The sequence below is a fragment of the Podarcis filfolensis genome, assembly GCF_964270895.1.
Source record: "Podarcis filfolensis genome assembly, chromosome: 13".
Classification (NCBI taxonomy): domain Eukaryota; kingdom Metazoa; phylum Chordata; class Lepidosauria; order Squamata; family Lacertidae; genus Podarcis; species Podarcis filfolensis.
Window position 1 is genome coordinate 2,118,159 of NC_139615.1, and position 13,986 is coordinate 2,132,144.

The 13,986-nt window shown below is 42.8% G+C and overlaps 2 protein-coding genes across 2 annotated transcripts in view; both read left to right on the plus strand.

Annotated features, from left to right (window-relative positions):
- TFR2 (transferrin receptor 2) overlaps nt 1–13,986 on the plus strand; it is a 241,654-nt gene that overhangs the window by 173,197 nt on the left and 54,471 nt on the right. The gene's annotated exons all lie outside the window — the stretch shown is intronic.
- Nucleotides 6,142–13,986, plus strand: part of ACTL6B (actin like 6B) — a 28,794-nt gene continuing 20,949 nt past the window's right edge. Inside the window, exons 1-3 of the mRNA XM_083581070.1 lie at nt 6,142–6,367; nt 10,795–10,871; nt 12,876–13,041. Of these exons, the coding sequence (XP_083437196.1) occupies nt 6,343–6,367; nt 10,795–10,871; nt 12,876–13,041 (268 nt within the window). The 5' untranslated portion in view covers nt 6,142–6,342. The remainder of the gene's footprint in view (nt 6,368–10,794; nt 10,872–12,875; nt 13,042–13,986) is intronic.

A 13,986-nucleotide genomic window follows, 5' to 3' on the forward strand; every position in this document is an offset into this window, starting at 1 on the left:
CCAATAAAGGTTTGATGGTGATGCCCTAAACGTCTGTGCCCTAGAAGAGCTGTTTGTGGAACTGACCTGAGGGGCAGCAACCGTGGACTCCATTTTGAGTGGTGACCTTTCGCCCGGGTGCAACATGTCAATGTTGTCGACTCCACTGGGAGCAGTGAACATCATGCTGTTAGATTGCACATCCGTGCAAATGTCCGATTTCTAAGAAAATCCAGCACGTCGCACTGGGTTTCAAAAGAAGAAACTTCCCCCCGAATGAGGAGGTTGGTAAAAAGGAAGTTGAAAGTCAGACAGGTCAGATCACTCCAAAATGCTTGGGACTTCTTTAAGGACACTGTACAGTATTAGAAACTCAATTGGAGTTTGGGCTGCAGGTCTGGGAAAGTGTGATTAATGAGCAGAGTCAAAGAAGCTTTCAGAGGCCAGAAGGCTTCTTTCGAAAAAGCGGATGACTTTAAAAATAAAAATATTCATTTCCCTTTTTCATTCATTACATATACGATATACGATATCTTTATTGTCATTGTCCCATGCAGAACAATGAAATTGAAAAACTACATAAAACATTCAAAACCCCCTAAAAACTCTGAAACCCCATTTTAAAATACACTATACTATAGAGACCCCTTATGCTGCGTTTAGAACCAGAATTGCATTTGCGTAGAAACTGTTTCTCAGGCGGCTAGTCCTAGTCTTTATAACCCTGGCCCTTCTTCCAGAAGGCAGAAGCTGAAAGAGATCATTTCCGGGGTGCGCACTATCCTGCGCTATCTCTGCAGCTTTTTTTGGCACCTGACAGCATAAATTTGATCCAAGGTGGGAAGAGTGCACCCAATTATTCTCTCCGCAGTCTTTGCAACTCTGGACAGCATTGGTTTTTTTCCTGACTGTGCAGCTCCCAAACCACACACACAGGCCATAAGTTAATACACTCTCAACAGTGCAATGGTAAAATGCCATCAATAGGTACTTTAAGAGATTGCTTTTCCGGAGGATTCTCAGAAAATATAACTTCTGCTGTGCTCTCTTCATCAGGTCTTTGCTGTTTTCTCCCCAGGTTAGGTCGTCTCTCAACTCCATTCCCAGAAATCGAAACACCGAGACCTGTTCCACACACTTCCCCTCAATAATAAGTGGCTGGATATTCAATTTACATTTCCTAAAGTCCACAATAATCTGTTTTGTTTTCTTTAAGTTAAGGAGTAAGTTGTTTTTCCTAGACCACTCCCCCAGCTGCTCAACTTCCTTCCTATAGGCCGCTTCCCCCTCTCCAGCCGTGATTAAACCAACCACCGTTGTATCATCTGCAAATGATATCTCATCTCATATTCATAACATTTACTATGCATTCCTCCCTCGCTCCCCTCCTGGGCTTCCCCCAACTTCCGTTTCTGATTTATTTCTCCTTTCACCTTCTTTGCTACCTCCTAAAAGAAAAAAAAACCTACTAATAACGTATTTATACAATAACATCAAACCTAAAAACATTAAAATAACAATGAACACCCCATATTGTTTCTCTGTCTTCTACACATTTTCTGATACCAATAATGTGGACATTTATTTAAATCCTGCCATCAAGTCTATAGACTTCCTTTGTTTCTGCAAGTATAATATAAATGGTTCCCATTCTTTTTCAAAGTCACTGTTGTCTTTTTCTCTTAGTCTGTCCGCCGTTTTTGCCAGTTCTGCATAGTTCATCAACTTCTCCTGCCATTGTTCTTTAGTTGGTATTTCTCCAGTCTTCCAGTTTTGTGCAATCAACAGTCTCGCTGCTGTAGTGGCATACATATATAAAGATATACCGAAAAAAGAGAGGAAAAAGAGGATGTCTTGCAGAAACGAAGAGATCCGAAAGGAACACAACTTCTGGCAGAAATAAACGCGAGCAGACAGTAAGGGATGCAGGAAAAGAATCGGAGGAACACATTGCTAGAAACATGAAGGCTACCAACAGGAAGTTATTTTAAATATATTGTTGTTGTTGTTGAGTCGTTTAGTGGTGTCCGCCTCTTCGTGACCCCCTGGACCAGAGCACGCCAGGCACTCCTGTCTTCCACTGCCTCCGCAGTTTGGTCAAACTCATACTGGCATCTTCGAGAACACTGTCCCACCATCTCGTCCTCTGTCGTCCCCTTCTCCTTGTGCCCTCCATCTTTCCCAACATCAGAGTCCTTTCCAGGGAGTCTTCTCTTCTCATGAGGTGGCCAAAGTCTTGGAGCCTCAGCTTCAGGATCTGTCCTTCCAGTGAGCACTCAGGGCTGATTTCCTTCGGAATGGAGAGGTTTGATCTCCTTGCAGTCCATGGGACTCTCAAGAGTCTCCTCCAGCACCAGAATTCAAAAGCATCCATTCTTTGGCAATCAGCCTTCTTTATGGTCCAGCTCTCACTTCCATACATCACTACTGGGAAAACCAGAGCTTAATGACTTAATGACTAAACAACAACAAATGGTTTAAGAGAAAACTATATGAAAATGTTATATAGATGGTATCTAGTACCGAATAAACTGGCAAGTGTATAAATCAAAATCGAGTAAGTGTTGGAAATGCAAAGAGTACTTTCTATCATATGTGGTGGTCTTGCAGTAAAGTTAAAGCTTACTGGGAAATGATATATAATGAATTGAAAATGATGTTTAAAATAACATGTGTAAAAAAAAGCACCCAGAAGGCTTTATCTTGGGAATTATAGGGACAGAACTACCTAAACAGTATAGAAATCTATTCATGTATGCAGCTATAACGTCAAGAATGTTATTTGCCCAAAAATAGAAAGAAGAAGAAGTCCCGATGGAAGAAGAATGGATACAAAAACTTATGGACCATGCTGATATGGCGAAACTTACCGGAAAAATAAGAAATCAAAATAATAAACTTTTTATAAAAGAATGGAAATGGTTTATTGAATATGCACACATAAATTGTAAACAGATAAGGACATTGACAGCATTATTGTAAAATGTATTTCATAAGAGTTTCATAACAGTAAATACTTAAAGCAGATGAATAAAAGATTAATTTAAGTTAGTTTAGAATATGCAGGAAATGATAAAAACATTTTTAAATTTTTTTAACAGTTTATTAACCATCTTATGTTACATCTGTATACGTTATCACATTACATTGCATATCTTATTATAGCATAACATGTATACAAAGTTTATATACAAAATTTATATACCTAAAAAGAAATAGAAAAAAGAAAAACACAACACTATTCCCAGATCAGATATGTACCAACACCACAGACTTCCTGTCAATCACGTTGTATAATCCTTTTTTTAACAAGTGAATGTACTCTTATTATTGTATATTTCTTTGCATTTTATCTAATACATTCGTATATCAAATTGTACCCTTAATCTTATTTCTCAATTCAATTTCTCTCCAACATCAATCAAATGCCAGCATAGATAGTGAACCTTTACTGTATTTTTGAACATCTATCTTATATCTATCCCATTTTCCAAAAATTTAAGGAACCGCAGAAAGAGGAGGAAGGAAGTCGAGATTTGAAATGTAAAAATGACTGGAAAACTATTGAAATGTGTATAACTGAAGATCATATAAAATAAAATAAAATAAACAAAATGTGCAGAGAAAAGGTTTTATTATTCCCTTCTAAGACTGCATCTCGTGGATATCCACTGAAGCTGAATGCTGAAAGATTCAGGAAAGATAAAAAGAAGCTCTTCTCCATGCAGCGAATAGTTAAACAGTGGAACTCCCTGCCACAGCAGGCAGCAGCGGCCCACAACAGGAATGGCTTTGGAAGAGATTGGGCAGAGAAGGCCTTTGATAATATGTCATGGAATTTTATGAAAAAGAATTTGGAGTCAATGGGACAATCTTTTCTCAAGGGTATAGGAGCTATATATTCGGAACAGAAAGCTAGATTAATAGTGAATAATGTATTCACAGATAACTCTGAAATTACAAAAGGAACAAGACAGGGGTGTCCATTGTCACCACTATTATTTATAACAGTCCGGGAAGTCGAGAAATATAAGGGTGAATGAAAATGTAGAAGGAATTAGAGTTGGATCCAAAGAATATAAATCGAAAGCCTTTGCTGACGATTTAGTAATAACGGTAGAAGAACCCCTTTTCCAGTGGACCTAAAGCACTGGACAGATTTGAGGAATTTGGACAAGTAGCCAGTTTTAGACTTGCAGGTGAAACTCGGAAAATTAAAATATCATGGAAAAGTTCATTTATTTCAGTAATTCAACTTAAAAGGTGAAACTAATATATGAGATAGACTCATGACATGCAAAGCGAGATATGTCAAGCCTTTATTTGTTATAATTGTGCTGATCATGGCGTACAGTTGATGAAAACCCCAAATTAACAATCTCAGGAAATTGAATATTAAATGAAATCAGCAAAACAAGGGCTGCAAATAGAGCAATATTGGACCTCTGAGAAGTAGAAGCATGCATATATACTCAGTACTTGGTTTGGGCCCCTTTTGCATCAATTACTGCCTCAGTGTGGCGTGGCATGGATGCTCTCAGCCCGTGGCACTGCTGAGGTGTTATGGAAGACCAGGATGCTTCAATAGCAGTCTTCAGCTCTTCTGCATTGCTCGGTTTCATGTCTCTCATCTTTCTCCTGGCAATGCCCCATAGATTCTCTATGGGGTTCAGGTCAGGCGAGTTTGCTGGCCAATCAAGCACAGTAATCCCATGGGCACTGAACCAGGTTTTGGTACTTTGGGCAGTGTGGGCAGGTGCCAAGTCTGGCTGGAAAATGAAATCAGCATCCCCATAAAGCTCGTCTGTGGAAGGAAGCATGAAGTGCTCCAAAATCTCCTGGTAGACAGCTGCGTTGACCCTGGACTTCATGAAGCACAGTGGACCAACACCAGCTGATGGCATGGCTCCCCAAATCAACACAGACTGTGGAAACTTCACATTGGACTTCAAGAATCTGGCATTGTGTGCCTCCCTGTTCTTCCTCCAGACTCTTGGTTTCCAAATGAGATGCAAAAGCTGCTCTCATCAGAAAAGAGATTTGCTCTATTTGCAGTCCTTATTTTGCTGATTTTCATTTAATATTCTAATCATCACAATTATAACAAACAAAGGCTTGACATATCTCGCTTTGCATGTCACGAGTCTATCTCATATATTGTTGTTGTTTAGTCGTTTAGTCGTGTCCGCCTCTTCGTGACCCCCTGGACCAGAGCACGCCAGGCACTCCTGTCTTCCACTGCCTCCCGCACTTTGGTCAAACTCATGCTGGTAGCTTCGAGAACACTGTCCCACCATCTCGTCCTCTGTCGTCCCCTTCTCCTTGGGCCCTCCATCTTTCCCAACATCAGGGTCTTTTCCAGGGAGTCTTCTCTTCTCATGAGGTGGCCAAAGTCTTGGAGCCTCAGCTTCAGGATCTGTCCTTCCAGTGAGCACTCAGGGCTGATTTCCTTTAGAATGGAGAGGTTTGATCTTCTGGCAGTCCATGGGACTCTCCAGAGTCTCCTCCAGCACCAGAATTCAAAAGCATCCATTCTTCGGCGATCAGCCTTCTTTCTGGTCCAGCTCCCCTCTTTTAAGCTAAATTACTGAAAGAAATGAACTTTTCCACGATATTCCGAGTTTCACCTGTAGTAAAACAAAAACGAATATGTTAGTTAAAAACAAAACAAAACTGGGACAACTCCATGGAGAAGGAGAGCGCAATAAGCATCTGCTAGCCAGGATGGCTCTGCACTGTCAGAGACACTAATGCTTCTGAGCACCAGTTCGAATCCTGCTGGGGGGCACGACTTCCCACTGGGAGAAACTGGCTGGCCGATGTGCAAATGATGCTTGCCTCAAGGCGCCAGCCGCCTGATCCAACAGGACTCTTCTTCTTCTTCTTCTTCTTCTTCCTATGTGCCTCAAGGGTCTCACTCTGCCTTTTGCCCCCCTCCCAACACTGTAAAGGGGTGGCAGCACCCCACCCCAGTCTCCCTGGATTTCAGCTGCCCCCACCGCCTTGGCTCCTTTAAGAATGCAGCTGTTCTCTCTTCTCATTGTCTCCAATGGCAGCCAATCAGGGATTCCGCTGGTCGGGGGGGGGGGGGTGCGGAGCTCTGATTGGCTATGGCGCATCCCTTACTCCCCCCCCACCCCCTTCCACCTTGATCTCTCTCTCCCTCCCTCCCTCCCTCCGCAGCCCCCTCCCCTCCCCGGGTCGCTGTCCACTGGCCTGGGTGCTGAATTCTCCCAACCAGCCCTGCCCCGTCCGTGGCGAGACCCCCCCCCAGCCAGAGCCCGGGGGCTCTCACCCACCCACCCACCCACCCACCCAATCCGGAGCATTGCAAAGGGGCGCTGGCGCTGCCTGGGAGCCGCGATGAGCGGAGGGGTCTACGGAGGAGGTAAAGGCTGGGTTGCCATCGGCGTTGCAGCTGTTTGGCTTGGGGAGGGGGGTCCCGGCAGCCCCCAGCCCCCCCAGATCTGGGCCCTGCATGCATTTGGTCGCGGGGCACCCCGAGGAGACCCTTTGCCGCCAGCATCTCGGTCCGCCTGCACCACAGCAACAGCTGCATTCCTGCACTTGGCTAGGGCGGCTGGAGAGGGTGTTGCGCCCGCGCGCCCACCCTGCTCCTTGCTCCGAGCTGGGGGCTCCCTCCCAGCCAGCCAGGAGGGCAGGGAAACTGCGGAACTCACCCCCACAGGAAGCAGTGGGGACCACCAAGCCGGAGGAGGGGGCAAATTCACGGAGGAGAAGCCTAGCGGCGGCTACCGGCCGCAAGGAGCGGAGAGATGCGCTCTTGCGCGCAAATACTTGCTCGCTGGGTTGCCCAATGAGGCATCCGGTTGGCCACGGGGAGAAGAGGGTGCTGGACCAGGGGGGTCCGCCGGCCTGGTCCAGCAGCCTCGAGGGTCCTTATGCATAGTCCAACTGAGGTGCCAACCTGGACTTGAGTCAGATCCTTGTAGTTTTTATTGTCCCTGCTGAATGTGACTTGGCTCGCTTCTTTGAGCCGCCTGATTCCTCGGGTGTTGGTTTAATGGGGCGCCAAAAGGTCGTTTTCCTGCTTCTGCTATGCTGAGTGAAGATGGTTGGAATCACAAGGCACCCCTTGATGTGCTGGTGCTCTCCAGTTCTTTTGGACTACAGCTCCCATCATCCCCAGCCAGTGATGGGAATTGTAGTCCCAAACAGCTGGGTGGGTGGGTGTCAGCCTGTCAAGGCTGCTATAGATCAGGCATGTAGGCAAACTCAGCCCTCCAGATGTTTTGGGACTACAACTCCCATCATCCCTAGCTAACAGGACCGGTGGTCAGGGATGATGGGAATTGTAGTCTCAAAACATCTGGAGGGCCGAGTTTGCCTATGCCTGCTATAGATAGTCCTCTGCAGGTTGGTGCCTGGAAAAACCCTACTTGCTTTCAGGCTTTTATCTCCCCTTCCTTCACTGCCTCCCTTGAGTCAGATTATATAAATTGCAAGATTTTTGGGGCAGGGTTAGGGTTAGCATTGATTCAGTTAGGAATATCATTTTTGGCAATACATTCATCTTAATTACCACTATCCTTCCTAACAGAGATAAATTCATTCTTCCCCAAATTTCTTTTTATTTATTTCCACATTTTTTTCATAATTATCTTTAAATATGTTAATATTTTTTGGCTGTTAACCATATTCCCAAATGTTTCACTTTTTTATGTATAATTATTTCTGTCACCTGCTGTAACTCTTTTTTTTATTTTGTTCTGGAATATTTTTTTGGGATGTTTGTTTTATTTTTATTTAGTTTAAAGCCTGTTGCCTGTCCAAATTTTTGTATTTTTTCTAATACTTTTACTAATGAATTGATCAGGTCTTCTACTGTGATCGCTAAATCATCCGCAAATGCCTTTAATTTATATGACTTATTTCCTACGGTTATTCCTCTAATATCATCTGCTTTTATGTCTCTCACCAGTACCTCTAAGACTAAAATAAACAATGAAGGTGACAAGGGACGTTCATTTCTTCCAGGACCTTTAACATAAAGGTCCACGAAACGTTATCAAATGCTTTCTCCGCATCTACAAACATCATTGCTGCCTGTTTTTCATTCCTTACTTCCAGATATTCAACAATATCGACTACATTCCTTATATGATCTTTCATATGTCTTCCTGGCAAAAAATCCTGTTTGATCTTGATGTATTATTTCTAATAATATATATTTCATTCTATTAGCTAATATGTTTGCATACAATTTATAATCACTGTTTAATAGTGAAACAGGTCTATAATTTTCAACTTCCATTTCTTGTTTTGGAATTAGAGTAATAAAAGCCTCTTTCTAAGTCTTTGCCATTTCCCATACCTTTAATATTTCATTCATTACATTTTGTAATGGTTGAATTAATTTTTTTTATAATATTTTGCAGTTAATCCATCTGGGTCTGGTGCTTTCCCTGTTTTTGCTTGTTTAATGGCATTTGAGATTTCTGATCTATTAACTGGTGCATTTAAAGTATTCAACTTTTCATTTGGAATTCTTGGCAATTTATTTTGTCTTATATATCTTCCCATTTCTATTTTATCTTCTGGTCCAGCTCGATATAGGTCTGGAAAGTCTTTGGTAAATTGTTTTCTGATCTGTCTTGGGTTATCAATCAGCATTCTCATCACAAACCAGGCAAATTTGGAGTTAGACTCGATAATCTGATAAAGCCGAGGGTCATTATTGGGAGTTGCTATTTTAGTTTTGTTTTTCATCTTCAAATTTTCATCAGTTGCTATAATAATTCTGCCTGTTTTATATACAATATATATATATATTTAAAAACTACTCAAAGAAAATGTATGTATTCTCATCCAACTTTGCTTAGAATGATAGAATTGTAGAGTTTTAAGGGCTCCTGAGGTCATTTAGCCCAATCCCCTGCAATGCAGGAATCTCAGCTTGCTCGATTTTAAATCTTGAATTATTATTTTTTAAGGACACATAATAATAATAATAATAATTTTTTTTCTGGTTACAAAATTGTAAACACATAAATCATAAAACGTGACATGACTGTTAATATGTGTCACTAGGGGGGCAAAATAGTAAATATATTACTTAGTAAATAGTAAATATATATAGTATATATATTACTTTATATCACGTAATAATGAGATGGTTCCAGTAAACCAATTAAATGAGTTCTTCAGTAAATCAGTTTGGAAAACGCAGAATAATAGGAGCGAGATAAAGAGTATTGCATGCTTAACCACACCATATTGCGATAGATATTGTAGGTCTTTTTCATCAGTGTGCTGTTTCATTTGCATATTTAATAAACTCACACCATAAAATGTAAAATGTAACACGTTTTGCTCTCTCGCCTTGCCACCCTAAATTATTGTGACAACATTTCCAGTATGGCTATTTGCTAGACAATATTATACCAGTGATCAATATTCACCAATTGCTATTCCTTTTCTAGCAGCTGTTAATCAATGTGTTACTAATTCCTTCTTAATCGGTCCATAGCTGAAGTATATATATTAAATAAGGCTAATGTTAGGGTTATTGGGATTGTCTGAGCTGTAAGCAGAGATATCTCTTTAAAAAACAGGCTTCCGAAATTGTTCTATTTGCGGGCATTCCCACCACATATGTTCGTATGTACCTATAATTTTGCATCCTTTCCCAACAGAACAAGACATCATCAGGCTTCATATATGATAGGCACCTCAGTGTTAAACACCATCCATGCACAGCTTTTAGTGAACGTTCCCGAGTACAGTGGTACCTTGGTTTTCAAACGCTTTGGTTCTCAAACTCTGAAAACCCGGAAGTGAGTGTTCCGGTTTTCAAACGTTTTTCGGAAGCCGAACGTCCAATGCTGCTGTCGGCTATTGTTTCTGGAGCGCCTGCACCAATCAGAAGCTGCGCCTTGGTTTTCGAACATTTCGGAAGTCAAACGGACTTAAGTTTGGCTCTTTTGTTTTTGCTATTTATTTTGCATGTTTGTTTTTGAGGCTTTTTTGGTTAATTTGTTTTTGCGACTGTGTGGAACCCAGTTCAGCTACTGATTGATTGATTGATTGATTGATGTGTGACTGCGGAAACGGATAAAAGCCCCCCATCCAAACAGTGACTATCATCGGTGTAAGGAAGAAAAAAAATAAATTTTCATTTTTATCAACGACAATACTGTCTTATTTATTTTATAGTACAGTGCATTGACTATTGCTTCCATTTTATAGATCAATGGTCTCGTTAGATAGTAAAATTAATGTTAAATGGCTGTTTTAGGGGTTGTTTTTAAAAGTCTGGAACAGATTAATTCGTTTTGCATTCCTTTCTATGGGAAAGCGTGTCTTGGTTTTGGAACGCGCTTTGGTTTCGGAACAGACTTCCGGAACGGATTAAGTTTGAGAGCCAAGGTACCACTGTAGTTGCTGGCAGAGATTTGTACAGTGCATAAATTGTTCCATTTATCCTATTTCCCCCCCCCCCATGATAATTTTTATTAAGTTTTCCATTTTTAAAATATTCACATTTTGTTACATAATTCCATATCCTAATACATTGCTCTAACAGAGCATCGACCTCCTTCCCTCCCTCTTTCTGACATCCATACATCTTACTAAATTCTTAGCATTTCTTTGATCACTTTTTTACCTTCAATATTTCACCTTCTTATTGGTAAATCAGTTCCTTATTTATCCTATTCAGTGTTTATTATCCCCATTGGGCACAGAAAAGATAGCAAGCTGAGAACTTTACAAGTCTCCTTGGGGGGGGTGGCATGTCACAAATTCCTCCCCAAATTCCTGAATTTAACCTATATACTTTTGATTCCTCCGTAGATGAGGTTGGAGCTCTGGTTTTCGACATCGGCTCGTTCTCAGTCCGGGCTGGCTATGCTGGCGAAGACTGCCCTAAGGTACAATGCCCGGGGGCACCCCAAAATATACAACCCCTTCTGCCTCCCCCTCCCTCCTTTAACACTTTGCCTTCTTCTATTTGTCCCCGGTTCGAATCCCGTGAGCTCCTGTTGCTCAGTCCCTGCTCCTGCCAACCTAGCAGTTCGAAAGCACACCAGTGCAAGTAGATAAATAGGTACCGCTCCGGCGGGAAGGGAAACAGCGTTTCCGTGTGCTGCTCTGGTTCGCCAGAAGCGGCTTAATCATGCCGGCCACATGACTCGGAAGCTGTACGCCGGCTCCCTCGGCCAATAAAGCGAAATGAGCACCACAACCCCAGAGTCGGCCACGACTGGACCTAATGGTCAGGGGTCCCTTTACCTTTACCTTGCTGGGTGCCATCCTAGAGCGAATATTCAGAATAAATTTTTGGTACGGGGAAACTAGAAATCCTTTTTATCTCTTTTTCCTTTTCCTTTCTCTCTCCGCCCCCCACCCCAGAATCTATTCCTCTCTTCCTTATTATTACTTTCTTTTCTTTTCTTTTTAATTGCTTTTATCGAAAGATTTCCATTTATTATTAGAAAGGTACAAATAGGGTCTCCATTTTCGGTTTGCAGAATCTTTCCTGCAGGTCAGTTACCAAAGGCATTGTGAGCTGGGGGGGGGGAGAAAGGGGGAGAGAAAGGGGGTGTGCATGCATGGAGTTTTGTGCAAGCATTTATTCCTTTATTTCCTTTCTCTCTCCCTCTCTTTTTCCTTGGCGTCTTCTGCTCTGGGCCTGTATTAGGATTAGAGGTGAAGGAGCTCAGGTGACAGGCAGGGAAGCGAAGACCTCCCAGGTCAGGAGGCCAGGAGAAGAAAACACAGACCCTCCAAATTTCCCTGTTTTCCAGGGACGCCCCTGATTTAGAGAAGCCACCCCGATTTCTGATTTGACCCTGAAACACCCCACTTTTCCTTAGGGCACCCCTATTTTTCATTGGAGAAACGTTGGAGGGTATGGTTATCTGACTCCCGAGCCGTCCTGTATAGCCAATCCTGTATAGCAGGCATGGCCAGACTCGACCCTCCAGATGTTTTGGGACTACAACTCCCATCATCCCTAGCTAGCAGGACCAGCGATCATGGATGATGGGAATTGTAGTTCCAAAACAGCTGGAGGGCCAAATTTGGCCATGCCTGCTGTATAGGGATGGTTTTCTTTAAAAAACAACAACAACTTAATGTTTTTTTATTATTATTATGTCTTTTTGTTGCTGTATTGTTTTTAGCACTCGATTGGGAGCCGCCCAGAGTGGCTGGGGAAACTCAGCCAGATGGGCGGGGTATAAATAAATTATTATTATTATTATTATTATTATTATTATTATTATTATTATTATTAATGTTGGAAGCTGCCCAGAGTGGCTGGGACTACCCAGTAAGACCTGTGCGGGGTATAAGTAGTAAAATTATCATGCTGGAATGGGATGTCCCTATTTTCACCGGAGAAGGTGTGAAAAGGGCGGTCCCAGGTGAGATCCCATTTCTGTGGGAAATAAGAGTTAAGAGCTACCTTTGAGAGAAGGCTCTGCATTTTCTTTTCTCGTTCCGTTTTTGTTTAGTTTATTATTGTTTTATGAAAAACCCTTAATAATAATAATTTATTATTTATACCCTGCCCATCTGGCTGGGTTTCCCCAGCCACTCTGGGCGGCTTCCAACAAAACAGTTAAATACAATAACCTATTAAACATTAAAAGCTTCCCTGAACAGGGCTGCCTTCAGATGTCTTCTAAAAGCCTGATAGTTGTTTTTCTCTTTGACATCTGCTGGAAGGGCGTTCCACAGGGCGGGCGCCACCACCGAGAAGGCCCTCTGCCTGGTTCCCTGTAACTTGGCTTCTCGCAGCGAGGGGACCGCCAGAAGGCCCTCGGCCCTGGACCTCATAAAATCAAACTTTATGGAAAAAGGAAGGAACAGAGGGAGGCTGGAGGGGTGATGCTCCGCCCCCCCAAACCACCCCACCTCTCTCTTTGCAGGCAGATTTCCCCACCACCGTGGGGCTACTCTCTCATGACGAGTCGGCGATGGAGCTGGATGGAGACAAGGAGAAAAAATCCGGGAAGGTCTATTACATCGACACCAACTCCTTGCACGTCCCCCGAGAGAACACGGAGGTCATCTCGCCCCTCAAGAACGGAATGAGTATGGGGCATGGCAGCTATGGGGAGGGCGAAGAGTTTGGGGAGGGGGTGCTTGACGTGGCACACGAACCATGGGAACGCTTGGCCTGGATGCTCTACAATTCCCAGAGTTCAGGACAGAGCGAGGAAAGTCCTTCTTCCTGCAGGTTAATCTTTGGGACTCCCTGCCACTGGAGGCCACCAACCTGGCTGGCTTTGAAAGAGAAATTCATGGTGTTGCTCTTGTGTTCGAATCCTGCTTGCTAGTTTCGCAGAATGGGCATCTGGTTGGCTTTTGTGAGATGCTGGACTATACGGGCCACTGGTCTTATTATGGTCTTATGTTTAGTTGGGATAATTTATAGGAATGGGGGAAGGATTTCAATTCAGCTCATGTTTAAAGGCAAATCTATCATCTCTAAAATAATATTAAAACTAGCTTTTGGAATTTGCAAGCCCCTGAATTTTGCAATCTGCTTCTCCAACCGGCCAGCGGTTACAAAAATGCATAGCTTAGGGGAAAGGACTATATTCGTCAAAAACCACCTGCAGGTATTTGTTATGTTAGGGGGAAATTGTTTCAGAAAATGCGTACGTTTCTCAAAACTGCATACAAATACGGTGAAGGAGAAATTTGCCCTTAACTCCGGGCAAATTTTCCTGAGCACGTTTTCCTTTGAACAGTTGCAAATTGAAGTAGAAAATCTGGGCGGCTGAATTTAAGGTTGGTAGAAATGAGAAACTGACAGTGTGGAGACTAGCCGATCTTTCTACCCCTGTTTGGGAGTCGTTGAAACAGGGGTGAAACTGGTTTAAGTGCACAACAGTTTGTACCCAGTTTTGCTCTTCTGCACTGCAGAATCTGTCCCTCTTAGCCATGAAGATCCCCACCCCCATAAAAGCCCACCTTCCCCATAAACATCAAGATGTCGCCAGGCAGGCAGCCTCAGTTGAACTGCACCCCCAG